Source organism: Lycorma delicatula, chromosome 3 (assembly GCF_047948215.1).
Source record: "Lycorma delicatula isolate Av1 chromosome 3, ASM4794821v1, whole genome shotgun sequence".
In the NCBI taxonomy this organism is placed as follows: domain Eukaryota; kingdom Metazoa; phylum Arthropoda; class Insecta; order Hemiptera; family Fulgoridae; genus Lycorma; species Lycorma delicatula.
The window spans coordinates 53,668,309-53,682,267 of record NC_134457.1 but is presented as its reverse complement, the minus strand read 5'-3'; the positions used below and the strand labels follow the sequence as shown (position 1 = coordinate 53,682,267).

Below are 13,959 nucleotides of genomic sequence, written 5' to 3'. Positions count from 1 at the left end.
GCTTGTATGAACGTTAAACACATATTACTAAACACAGTATATATATGAAATCACATGTAACTTTACAAGTACATCTAACATACAGAGATTAAATACTTCCAGATCAAAGCGTGTGTTCATCTTGTAGAAAGCTGTGCATTCAATAACTCATTCAAGGACAGAGCTGAGTACTATGTGTTCAGTCGGCACAGCAGTAGTAATATTTGATTTTGTGAAAGTATTATGTTTTAAAAAATTTAAGAATTTCTTTAAATCCTACCTTAGGCAGAAACTAAATCTCTTGCAACCTGTGAAGGTGCAAAATAAGGGTAAAAAATTGTGTAAAATATCAGTCTTAACAACAAAATTTAAATATTTTTATGGACAGATAAAATGATTATTTGTTAACCAAGACATATTCTACTACCAGGGTGAGTAAATCGATTCAGGTCAGTTTTCTGCAGATTAACTTAATATGTAAAATATCAAAAACTAAATCTTCGATTTAGTAATACTTAGGAGTGATTGTAATGAAATTATATTTAGACTATGGATGTACAATTTTAGTGTGGAGAGAGCATTAAAGATGATCAGTGTTTCAAAGTATGTAACACATCAACCATTTTATGTATCACTTTGGAAACATTCCCCTCTTGTTCTGCTATACAATTTCATAAATATTTCATTTTTTCAGGGCTGTATCATTAAAACAACAGGATATGATCACTGAAACATCAGTTGACTATACATGTTTTATTAATTTAAAAATGGAACTTTTTATAATAACTTTATGATTTTTTTTACTAGCGTTTATAATTTTTTTATAGTTATATTTTTACGAGGGCTATTCAGAAAGTAAGGAACATTTTGGAATTTTTAAAAAACCAAGCACAAGAAAAACTTTCTATTATATACATGTGAAAGAGGGACTAAAATACTACTTTTCAACATAATCACCATATAAATTCAGGCACTTATCATAGCGGTGGACAAGCTTTGAAATTCCTGTGTCATAGAATTCTGCCGCCTGAGATCTCAACCACTCAGTGATGCACCCATCTTGCACAAAATTTGTGGTAGCCTAGCTTCTGTGAAACAATTTCAAACAATAAAGTCCGTGAAACTTGTGGGAAACATAGAGAAAGCTCAGTTATTGTGAAACTGTGGTTTTCACGAATCTTTTCGTCAACTTTGGAGACCAGATCGTCAGTCACAGTGCTCGGACGTCCACTCTTCTCTTTACCGTGAACGTTTATTCGGCCATTTTTAAACTGAATGCACCACTTCCTGACAGAACTTTCACTCATTACATTGTTCCCGTACACTTCACACAGTTCCTGATGAATTTTTATTGGTTTTAAGTTTTTTGCCAACAAAAAATGAATCACAGACTGCACCTCACAACTGGCGAGATTTTCGATTGCAGCACACATTTCAAATTTGTATATAAAAAAAAGGGCAGTGCGGAGATGTTCCCGTTCTCACGGCTAGACGCTGACTGAGGTGCCGAGCACGAGCACACCAATATATACGCGATTGGCGTGCGCCTGGCGGCGTCAGGTGGAAACGTTCCTTACTTTCTGAATAGCCCTCGTATCTTAATTTATAAAATTGGGACTATATATTTAATATTTTGTACTTAAAAGATTTTTTGCATAAGTGATATTTTAATCAATGTTATTACTACTGGGAAATGTAATGTACAAGTAGTTATTTTTTAAATTTTTTATTGAAAATATTATGTTATTTTTGTTATTTAAAAATCACATTTGGAATTTTGTACACTGAGGTTTTGCAACATCTTTTTTCTATTTTTACAGGTTGAAGGAGAAAAAGTAGCATTAACTCAAACTTTAAGAGATTCACAGTCTGTAGCAGAAAAAAACCAAAACAAGTTACAAGCCTTAATTGTTCGGCTTGTTCATTTACGAGCACATATAGATTCTCTCGAGCACTTACGTTCCAGAGCCGAATTTCCTAATGCTGAGGTCAGTAATATTTTTAATTCACATTTCATTCGATGCAGAAATTTTTTTGATAATTTACAATAGGATAACAAATTTTTAAATTAAGAAATATATTTTTTGCAGAATGTAATAGTTTGTTAAGATTAATTTTTTCACATACTTTTCTATTTTTTTTTTGTTTTTCTTATATATTCATAAAAAATATAGTGAACTTTGTCCATTCTACACATAATCATTCAGTTAATATTTTTAGAATGGAGACATAATTTACACGCTTGAAAATGGATACATGAGGAGGGGGGATGAACCTCCTCATAATAAAAACAGAGCTATTGTAGCTTTAATATAGAAAATTTTATTCAAACATTAAGAAAACATCATTTAATATTACAGTGCATAAATCGTATGCTTGTTACTCACATTTCTATTGCAACACAGCATAAGGTCTTTTTGCATTTTCTGTTCTCTGATTGTGGACACATGTAGTACCTTGAATAGCTTGTTTTGGTGGCAATGGTTATATTTTTTCATTACTCATCGAAGTTTGATGTGTTCATTTATCTTGAATGAATTGACAAATATTGTTAGGAAGATTTTTTTGAAGTCTTTTCAGATATAATCATGTTAATTACAGATTGAGATTGTCAAAAATGTTTATTGAATGTGCATTCCAGTCTTTGTGACAATCTTCTAGAGCGCTAGGTAATTTATACCTGCTTGATCTAACATGCCATAGAAGTCTCAAAGTGGCCATCTTCTGGTTTTCCTGGGAACAATATAATATATAAGCATGAACTATTTTGTCTGATGTGACCACAACTCCCTTTGAAGCTTTACAGAATTGTCTAATTTTAGACTTTAATTTTGTCATCAACATGTTTCAAGGACTAGAATATAGACAATTATGTAATAGCCTTAAGATTTCTTTCCAAGAGTCATTAATGTTAAAGGTAAAGTGTGAAGTTAGAACAGCTTTTTTGTTTGGTAAAATTGTTAAAGAAATGTATTTTTTTTGTTTTACTGTAGTGTCCTAACAATTGTCAATTGAAAATTATATAACACTTTCTATACTGATGGAATTGAGGAATACCAATTATCCATTATTAAATTTCCGTGTGTTTGTGTATGGCTACAGGTAGTTTTTATTAACAAAGATGCTAATAATGGTTGATAATATCTTCATTTCATTTTCCATTGTATGGTGTTGAACTTATCAAGTAATATGTACAAGTACACATACATATTATCTTTATATTTATTGGATTTCAAAGAAATAAACAAACTCTAAATAGACATTTACATTTTTCCGAAAACAGATTAATTGCTCTCGTCAATCATTTATTATCTTTTGGAGTGTAGCTATTTGTGCATTTTTTTTTTTATAAAAATGTCCCACATACCTCGAATTGTAGTGAATTTATCTGCATGGTCTATGGTAGACTTGTCATTTAAATCTTAAGCAATTTATCAAAAATTAAAAATTATGTCAGCCAAGAATGCCTCTCTAAATTCTCAGTCCTTTTTTTTTAAAACACCTTAGATATTGCTAAGGGTGCATCTTTACTAGTTCTTGCTATGTACAGTATGCCTATAAAGCTATCATTTCAATTATATTTGTTTATCTTGCATATCTTGTTTTCATGTAATTATGTTACTGACTTTCTGTTTGTTGATATATGTTTTAAAACACTTTTTCTAACAATTCTGGATCAAATAACACCTGCCATTCCTTCTCTTCAGAATTAATGTTTTTCAGTGCTCCTTTTGTAATTGAAATCATTCTGACAATATTATTGTATCTGCTGCTATTAGCAGCAATTCTTTATTTACGGTTATTTTAAGCTCCATCTAAAGTTATTCTTTCTGTAAATTATGACCTTTTCATCTTCTATTTCTACGTTACAACTTCTGTCAGAAGAGGATTCTGTTTCATGTTCAGATAAAATTTTAATATTATCTTTAAATTCTCTTACATCATTAAAATCATATTCCTCAGCTTTGTCTAACCAACCGAAGTGCAGTTTTCTCAAAATCAGACCTAGTCAGATTAACTTTTTTTCAGTCATTTTCACTTTAAATTCTGAAAGTCATTAAAAAATTGCATACATAGCTGTATTCAGGGGTGCTTCACTACTCCAACTTGTGAATATATAATGCAGCCAAAGTTTCCCATGATTTTTTCAATAAAATATTTTACAATTTTTTGTTTAAGTTATCGCTAAAAAGAAGTAAATTAGTAGAATACTTCTTATTATAAAGTTGTTCATTATACTTAACCTAAATTCAATTTCAGTTACACTGTTTAAGAAATCACTTCTGCGGTTGTAATGTTTTTGAATGTATTACTAATATTCTTGCTTCATTTCATTTAGACATGAAAATGTTTATTAAAATCATTATTCATATTTTTAAATGCTAATGATAAGCATGTATGAAGTCTTAATGATTAAATTAAGTTTTAAAGATGTTAAAATGTTAAATTATTTTCCTTGATTTTTTTTCGTCTTACTATTGGAATCATCTCCATGTACTTGACCAGAAATAGTGAGTCTACATAAGTTATCTTCATCTGCATCCAACCATTCTTGTATACTTTTGTTATTAGATTCTTGTTCTCCTAAATGTACTAGAATATTTTTGGTGCCAACTCTTTTAGTTTTACTGAATGTTGTTTACTATCAACTATCAAAGACTGTTATTGCTTTTAATATTTTTTTCAGCTTGTGGCCCTCTGGAATAAACCATCTCCTGAATTGACATTTTTATAATTAATTAATGTCTTAATAAATAATTTATTGAAATGTATCATAGAGTTAAATATAAGTAATCATTAATCAGCTATTATATTATTATGCAAAAGCTACTTCTGGGTCTTAAATAAGCGAACATACAAATAAAGGAAAGAATACTGTACAGTATCAGCAAAGAAAGAAAACAAAATAAATCAGTATGCCAGTGAGAACTCAGAAGTGAATAAATCCATACTAGAGTCACATTAGAGTTGATTGGCAGGAATAGCAATAATATTCTGCAATATCCTATCTAATCGACACATAAAAATACCAATAGATGGGAACACCAACATTGTCTTCATACAGTAGTTTCCAAAAATTCACCACTCTTATAGAGAAGAAATGTTTTTTAATAGTTTATTTCATGCTGCTTTATAGTTGCATGAAATCTTTCTTTAGTAAATTCAAATGTGTGACTCAGAGTACGACTGTCAACATTTTTATAAAGAGTGGAATTGAAGTGGAATAGTGCCCATTTAAAATCTTGAAAATTTCAATGAGATCCCATGACAACGTTGATATGGCAATATGGGAAGATCTAGAGAACAAAGGCAATCCTTATAAGCACTTTTTTCAAAATGGAATATCAGTTAGTAAAATATTCAGCAGTAGTTTTCAGCTCTACTTCATTATTTGTAACCCATCAACAGCTAATTTCTGTGTATATTATGTCAAAGACCTTTTCTAACATTTGATGTTTTGGGGCCAATTTTTTTGCTTTATTTTAGTGTAACCATTTATATATATATATATATATATATATATATATATATATAGTCCTTGTTCATGAACAGAATTTATTAACACCTTCATTTTAAAAAGTTTTTTAATCTTAGTAAGCTGATTTTACTGACGCCATATTCAATTGATACCGCTCTAAGTAAATAATGTTTTTTGATAAATTTTAAAACTTTAATCTTTTGTTGTGTGGCAGGAGCTCTATAAGAACCACATTTACTCATTCTAAATACAAAATAGTAATACCCTAAACAATTAACAGTGTACAATCAAAACTCAAGCTGATATATTAAGGTACATCCTGACCCTCATAGGGGAAGACACCTATCTTGTGATAATTACAGTTGCACCACACCATCTCCAATGTTCCTAGCACTGATGGCTGTAAAGGAGGTCATCTTTTAGACCCTCTAAACCTGATAACACATTACAGTCATCAGTTTAGCCTTTGTCAGGATGCCATCAATACAAATGCCTTGGCAGACATTTCCATCAGTGTATTTACACAACTTACTGTCACCTTCCATCCTCATGCCTTCTTCTAACACTGAAGATTTCACTCAAAAACTTTTCCATATCTAACCGGTTAGACTATGCTCTCAGATCATTGCTTGATTGAGTCTTTAAACACCAAAAATACTATCCTTATACCAACAAAACAAGTGTTGATCACAGTGACGATAATTTTGTGCTACAATTCAATTTACTCAAAGACCTCTTGATTTGCTTAAAAGTCAAGAAACAGATTCACAAATTTAATAAGCCTCTAATGAAAACATACCTTATCTCTCTCTGCTTTAAGGAGTTAGGTCAATGCTTGCTTTCAAGAGTGAGGTCAGTATGTACACACTCCCACATTGCAGCTCTATTCCAGAGTTCTCCACACATCCTAACAGTGAATATCTCAGCTAACCGGTGCTTGATGCCAAAACACCTGTCATGGCAAAGTAAGCATTTAAGGGGCAACTAGCCACCCGGGTTGCTAATCTATCTGTACATCTATAACAGCATCAGACCCCCTCAGCCATCCTCTGAAGGACTAAGAATGGGGCAGACATGGTGCACATCAGCAATGGCCCTACACTCTGGATACAAGCCTGAATTAAACCAAATCTGGCTAACCTATCTTGAAAAGTACCATGTCTAGAAATAAACTGTGTAGTATGCTGATTGTGGAAACCCACCTAATTATGTGCATATTTCTCACATCAGGAAAAATACCATGTGTATAACAGCCACTGGACGATTCAGTCTACCTACCCTGCCATAAATGGAAACCTTGGTTGTCTATTTCTTTTATGCGCCCTGAGTTAAGTTGGCTTACATTCTTGGCATCATGATATAATTGGTGCTCAGTCACAAGGATATCAATATCTTTTTCCTGGTCTTGTTATTACAAGAAATAACAACCGCCTCTTGAGAGACAGTCCTATAGGCACCATTCATAGGTAACAATAGGAGACACTGGGTTCTCAACAAAATCAATTTTGCAAATTTGGTACAAATGTTATTCCTATAACATTTGTATCTCATTCAATGAGCCCAGACTACAACCCTATATACAGTTCCTGCTCATGCACAAAGGAACACCAGGAATCCCTCATTGCTGTACGATCTTTTTGAAGGTAGTGAGATCTGCAGTCCCGATATTCAGCAACAAGGACTGCTCGCACAGCAGCAAGGACTACTCAGGATCACCCTAACATTGAGATGTTCTCCTTATACAATGTCTGTCGCTTAAGGAGGTCAGCTTGTTTCAAGGTTGATAATTCCTTGAACACCATGGAGCAAGCCTCTCGACCTGAACTGCGGAGAATCGCACAGCTAGCAGCATCATGAAAGCCTCCGAGAAACTCTCTGCCGGGTCCTCTGAGTCCAAAAACTCCAGACCACAATTCAAAATTTGAAATCTGGTCAAAAGAAAGTCAATAAATTTCCTCCAGTCCGTTTGCCTGTGCAAGAAGCGACCCAGCTGAACTTTTTCTTTTTCCTGTTTAGCCTCCGGTAACTACCGTTTAGATAATACTTCAGAGGATGAATGAGGATGATATGTATGAGTGTAAATGAAGTGTAGTCTTGTACAATCTCAGTTCGACCATTTCTGAGATGTGTGGTTAATTGAAACCCAACCACCAAAGAACACCGGTATCCACGATCTAGTATTCAAGTCCGTGTAAAAATAACTGACTTTACTAGGACTTGAACGCTGGAACTCTCGACTTCCAAATCAAACGATTCGGGAAGACGCGTTCACCACTAGACCAACCCGGTGGCTTGACCCAGCTGAACTGGAATGTTACATTGATAGCGCTCATTCAAATCACCAACAATCTCATAAATAATCAATCGATGATTGCTCGAGCAAACATGCACCACCTTCCAGTTACAGACATTGGCAGGAATAAACTCACCAACAGTAACATCGATGATCGTTCTATTAAACAATTTATGCCTATCTTCATTAACCATGTTGTTGGGCAACTCAACAGGTTCATTGAATACCTGTGACCATATTGGGCTTAAAAGCTCTTTCTCAACGCCATCATCGCTGAAGCTGATAAGCCGCAGTAATGACGTAGCATTCATATCCGCATTAATAAGGATTGCGTATGCAGTTTATAAAGAAAATACATTTTATGATCAGTGATGTCATTATTATGAGAATGATGATACACATAAATAAGCACAAGTCAATATTAAATTAACCAAAGTGAGCTGGTTGTTATATAAAATTTAAGTAGTTTATACTCATATATTACAAAAAAATTATTTTATTTACCATTAGAGTACTCCAACTTTGTGTTACGGCATTGATTGTATTTTTGGTTTATCTTTAAATTTTTTTATTTCAAACTGCATATTAAAAAAACTATATACCTCCTCATGAAAGTGTATGTTTTTTTTTACAGGATAATACTGAGAAACTAGGTGCTGCAGTTAGTCATTACAAACAGTGGTTTAGTTTGGCATCAAGAGAAATTGAATCAATAAGAACAGAACTGGATGAACTTGAAAATCTTAATTGTTCAGATGCTGTTATACATTTACGTACTGAAATTACCAATTTAAAGAATGAAGTAAGAATTTTAATTTCTCTTGATTTTCTTATTGTAAATATATTTTAGTTAAAATTAATGAATTGATCAGGTTTTACTAAAAAAGTTATAATTAATAATCATACTAAGAATAACCAACCCTGTTGTAAAAATATTTCTTCATAGTTCTATAATGAAAGATTAAAAAATGTAACCAAACTATATTGCATACAAGCAACAATAGTAATCAACAGTCAGAAGTTGCATACCAAATGTACGTATTCATTTGAATTTGCTTTAACATAAGTTTATATTCCATCACTCCTTTTCACTACAGTAAAGTTCTTTCATATACTAAAAGCTTTTCAGTTTTAAAAATGATTCGTATGGTAATAGTTTCATTAATGCATTGAGTGGATAGTATCATGTGGTTACTATTTAACCCAATTATCCTTCTTCTTGTTTTTGATTCAGTAATATCAAATGTCAATGTTCATGTTATAAATATCAAATACATTCATTTCTTAATTAAAATTTTTCTTAAAGCTAAATTTACACATTTTGTTGTTTTCATGTATGATGTTGATCCTTGAACAGGCACATTTGTCCATGCCTGTCAGTAATTGTTGTTCCTGTCTGTAACTGTAGCATTGCATTGTTACCCTCTATATTCTCTCAATATAATTGTCTCTATAGTTGTTATAACCAAAAATTATATTTATGACTTTTTTTGCAAATCTTTTTTTTTTATTGTCTTCAGTCATTTGACTGGTTTGATGCAGCTCTCCAAGATTCCCTATCTAGTGCTAGTCGTTTCATTTCAGTATACCCTCTACATCCTACATCCCTAACAATTTGTTTTACATATTCCAAACGTGGCCTGCCTACACAATTTTTTCCTTCTACCTGTCCTTCCAATATTAAAGCGACTATTCCAGGATGCCTTAGTATGTGACCTATAAGTGTGTCCCAATGTTTTCTACCAGTTCTCTTTATTCCGCCTAAGTTGGCTTCTGCTGATTTAAGAATTTCCTTTTTAACATTCTCCCATTCTTCTTCTACATTTTCTTCTACCTTATCTTTTTTACTCAGACCTCTTGCGATGTCCTCCTCAAAAATCTTCTTTACCTCCTCTTCCTCAAGCTTCTCTAAATTCCACCGATTCATCTGACACCTTTTCTTCAGGTTTTTAAACCCCAATCTACATTTCATTATCACCAAATTATGGTCGCTATCAATGTCTGCTCCAGGGTAAGTTTTGCAGTCAACGAGTTGATTTCTAAATCTTTGCTCAACCATGATATAATCTATCTGATATCTTGCAGTATCGCCTGGCTTTTTCCAAGTGTATATTCTTCTATTATGATTTTTAAATTGGGTGTTGGCAATTACTAAATTATACTTCGTGCAAAACTCTATAAGTCTGTCCCCTCTTTCATTCCTTTTGCCCAGCCAATATTCACCCACTATATTTCCTTCCTTGCCTTTTCCAATGCTTGCATTCCAATCTCCAACTATTATTAAATTTTTATCTCCATTTACGTGTTTAATTGCTTCATCAATCTCTTCGTATACACACTCTACCTCATCATCATCATGGGCGCTTGTAGGCATATAGTTAACAATTGTTGTCGGTTTAGGTTTTGATTTTATCCTTATTACAATGATTCTATCGCTATGCGTTTTGAAATACTCTACTCTCTTCTCTATCTTCTTGTTCATTATGAAACCTACTCCTGCCTGCCCATTATTTGAAGCTGAGTTAATTATTCTAAAATCACCTGACCAAAAGTCGCCTTCCTCTTCCCACCGAACCTCACTAATTCCTACTACATCCACATTTATCCTATCCATTTCCCTTTTTAAATTTTCTAGCCTACCAACCTTTTTTAAACTTCTAACATTCCATGCTCCGACTCGTAGAATGTTATTTTTTAATTTTCTGGTGACCCCTTCCTTAGTAGTCCCCACCCGGAGGCCGAACGGGAGACTAGTTTACGTCCGGAATATTTTACCAAGGAAGGCCTTCCTAGCAATGATGGAGGCCATCATTGCTATATGAAAATGCAGAGAGCCACATTTTCTTGGAAAAAAAGCAGCTGTAGTTTTCTATAGCTGCGCAGTACTCAGAGGACTGAGTGATGTTGATATGGCCGTTTAAATCATTCTGACTCACACCCCTAACAACTACTGAAAGAGCTGCTGCCCTCTTTCAGAAATCATTTCTTAGTCTGGCTCTCAACAGATACCTCTCCGATATGGTTGCACCTTCGGTCCAGCTACTCTGTATCCCTGAGCACTCAAGCCCCCTCACCAACGGCAAGGTCTCATGATTCATAGAGGAGGCTAATCTACTTTCATATAATAGAAAAATTTATGAAAACCAGGGAGGCCTAAATCTGCAACAAATAATACCAAATCATTAGACATTATGCAAGACCTTATTGAGAATACTCATTCCTCATCTTGAACAACAGCACAAGAACATAACATTAGCCAAAGTTTAATGACTCAAACATTAAAAAGTGAAAATTTCAAATACTTCAATTTCATCTGGCTAATGAAGATGACTACAATTGAAGACTTGAGTTCTACAAAATTATGATGAAAAATATGTGCAGATCCTAATTTATTAAATAACATAGGTTTTAGTGATGAGCCTACTTTTTTTTAAACAGCAATGTAAATTGCCATTATTGTTGTTACTGGACTGATATTAATCTACACTGGTATCTGAGGCACATACACAGTATCCAGTCAAAGTAGATGTATGAGCAGATATTGTTGGTAGATGATTGTTAGAGCCTATATTTATTGATGGAAATTTAAACGCATTGAAATATGAGGCTTTGCTTCTCGACTATACCATTTCAAACATTCAAAATATTTTCCCAACTTCCAAAACATTTGGTTTCAACAAGATTGTGCACTCACTTTGGTCTTCAGACATATGAAATTTTACTGATTTTAATAACTTAATGCTATACTGTTTTATCACATTTATACAGTGATTTTTAAGGACTCTAATATCTGCTGATAAAAAGTTCTGTTTAAATGTTTTTGTTTTAAATACCAGATTGCTAGTTTTTAAATTGGTAATACTGTTAAAATAACTGGAATAATTAATGGATTATTTATTTTGCTGTTCTCGTAAGAAACAGGTTTTATTAATAACTATTATTATTTGAGATTTTTAAAATTTTGGGTGGTTAATATTCAAATTGATCATTATTATAGCTAACTTTTAATTAGAAATAGACTTGTTTCAATTTTGTATGAGATCAAAAAATAACATGAAAATAATTTGTTTTTAGCAGTTTACAGATTTAGAAGATTTACATAATTTAGGTATAATTTTTGTGGAATATTTCACTAAAATTTACCCCCTCCCATTCTTTTGCCATATGAGGTGCTACCCAAAAGTTCGGGGAATTTGAATTTCACACGTGAACCATTGCTGGTACGACCTGCTGCCACTCGATGTGGCTAACAGTACTCTTTGTGAATCAGTGTTCCAACAGCTGTGACGGTGAGAGGCTGCATTGTTGACTTTCGTGAGGTTGTGTAACGTTCTGTTTTACTGCTTCGGCGAAGTTCTTAATGGCAGATTTTAAACAGCAAAGAACCTGAATCAAATTTTGCTTCATGCTTAAAAAAACTGGTGCAGAAATCCATCGCATGCTTGTGGAAGCACTTGGTAACAATGTTATGAGTAAAAGTAAAACTTTTTTGTGTTAAAAACGATTCAGAGATGGTTGAACAACAGTCTATGATGATGAGCATTCAGGAAGACCATTAACAAGCACAACATCAGAAAACATCACAAAAGTGCGAGAGGCTATTGTTGCAGATCGTAGACAAAAAATCCATGATGTTTGTCCAATCGTGCAAATGTCATATGGTTCCGTGCAACGCATCTTGTTGGACAATTTGAACATAGACGCATTGCTGCAAAATTCATACCGAAACAAAATCAGATTTTGTTTCTGCTGTCTGTAGTGATTTTGCTGTCTGTAGTGAATTGAAAAATTCAGCAAGAGATGACCCTAACTTAATCTCCAACATCATAACTGGTGATTAGACATGGGTGTACGGGTATGACCCTGAAACTAAGCAGCAATTGTTGCAGTGGAAGTCGCCAAGTTCACCGCGGCCAAAAAAAGCACACCAAGTTTGCAGCAACGTGATGTCCATGATGATTGTTTTTTCTACATCAAAGGCATTATCCATAAGGAATTTGTTCCTCTTGGTCAAACTGTCAATGGGATATTCTATTGTGAAGTTTTGAAGCAGTTATGTGAAAGCATTAGGCGCAAACGTTCAGATCTGTGGGGTAACAACAGCTGGGTTCTGCACCATGATAACCTGCCTGCGCACACATCGCTAACCGTTGGAAATTTCTTGGCTTAAAAAAAAAAACGGTAGTGATTCCCAACCCACCCTATTTGCCTGACCTTGCCCTGTGCGACTTTTTTCTTTTTTCGAAAATAAAATTTCAATTGAAAGGCCGTCGTTTTAACACAAATTGAGGAGATTCAGGAAGAAACGCAGAACATACTTCGAACACTGCAGACTTCCAGGGATGCAAGTGATTCCCATGGAATCATGGGAAAAACGCTGGGACCACTGTATCAATGCCCAAGGGGACTACTTTGAAGGAGACGGTGGAAATTATAAGTTATGGTAAGCTATTTTATTTTTATGATAAAATTCCCCAAACTTTTGGGTAGCACCTCATATATCTGAGTACCATTTTGAAAAGTAAAACATTCACACAAGCAAGTGCCCTTAAATGCTTTAATTAAAGCACTTTGATTTTGAAGTCACAACTAATAGTGAAAATTTTGCCCTAATTTTTACTCCAAAAGTAAAATAACATACTAAAATTCTTGTATCATAATAAAGTGGATGATCTTTTGTCATATTTGATAAAAAATAAATATGTTAAATGGCTGTCAAAACATATTTTTTGAAAAATATTGTAAACTTAAAAAAAATTAGAATAATAAATAACCACCTCTAATGCTTAGAGATTAATTAACTTGGAAAATTGCTTAAAAATTAAATACAAATGTGGAATAAGATTTGTAGAGACATAGAATTTATTTAAAAGATGTAACCAACATCCTGTAACTATTCTCAACGTTATTAAATGCAATGATAAAATAATTATTCATATTAATCTAAAATTTCTTGAGATTTAAGTGAACATTGGTACAAGTTAACATGCATACATTATGATTTATAATTGCAGGTAGTAGCCTTCTCCATAATTACGAATGCCTCCAGGTTTGGCCTTTTCATTCTTATAAACTTGATCATTAAAATATATGTAATTCGTTTCTTTCCTGGTTTACTGCCTTTATCATTTAAGATTGCTGCAACCTCAGCTAAAACTTACATTTCTGCTTAAGGCTTTTAATTTTAAGTATCTAGTTTTATAACGTT

At 33.2% G+C, this 13,959-nt stretch overlaps 1 protein-coding gene across 1 annotated transcript in view; it reads left to right on the top strand.

Moving 5' to 3' along the window:
• Window positions 1-13,959, top strand: part of BicD (Microtubule-associated protein Bicaudal D) — a 58,196-nt gene that overhangs the window by 36,114 nt on the left and 8,123 nt on the right. The window contains exons 7-8 of the mRNA XM_075359822.1: window positions 1,800-1,967; window positions 8,386-8,553. Of these exons, the coding sequence (XP_075215937.1) occupies window positions 1,800-1,967; window positions 8,386-8,553 (336 nt within the window). The remainder of the gene's footprint in view (window positions 1-1,799; window positions 1,968-8,385; window positions 8,554-13,959) is intronic.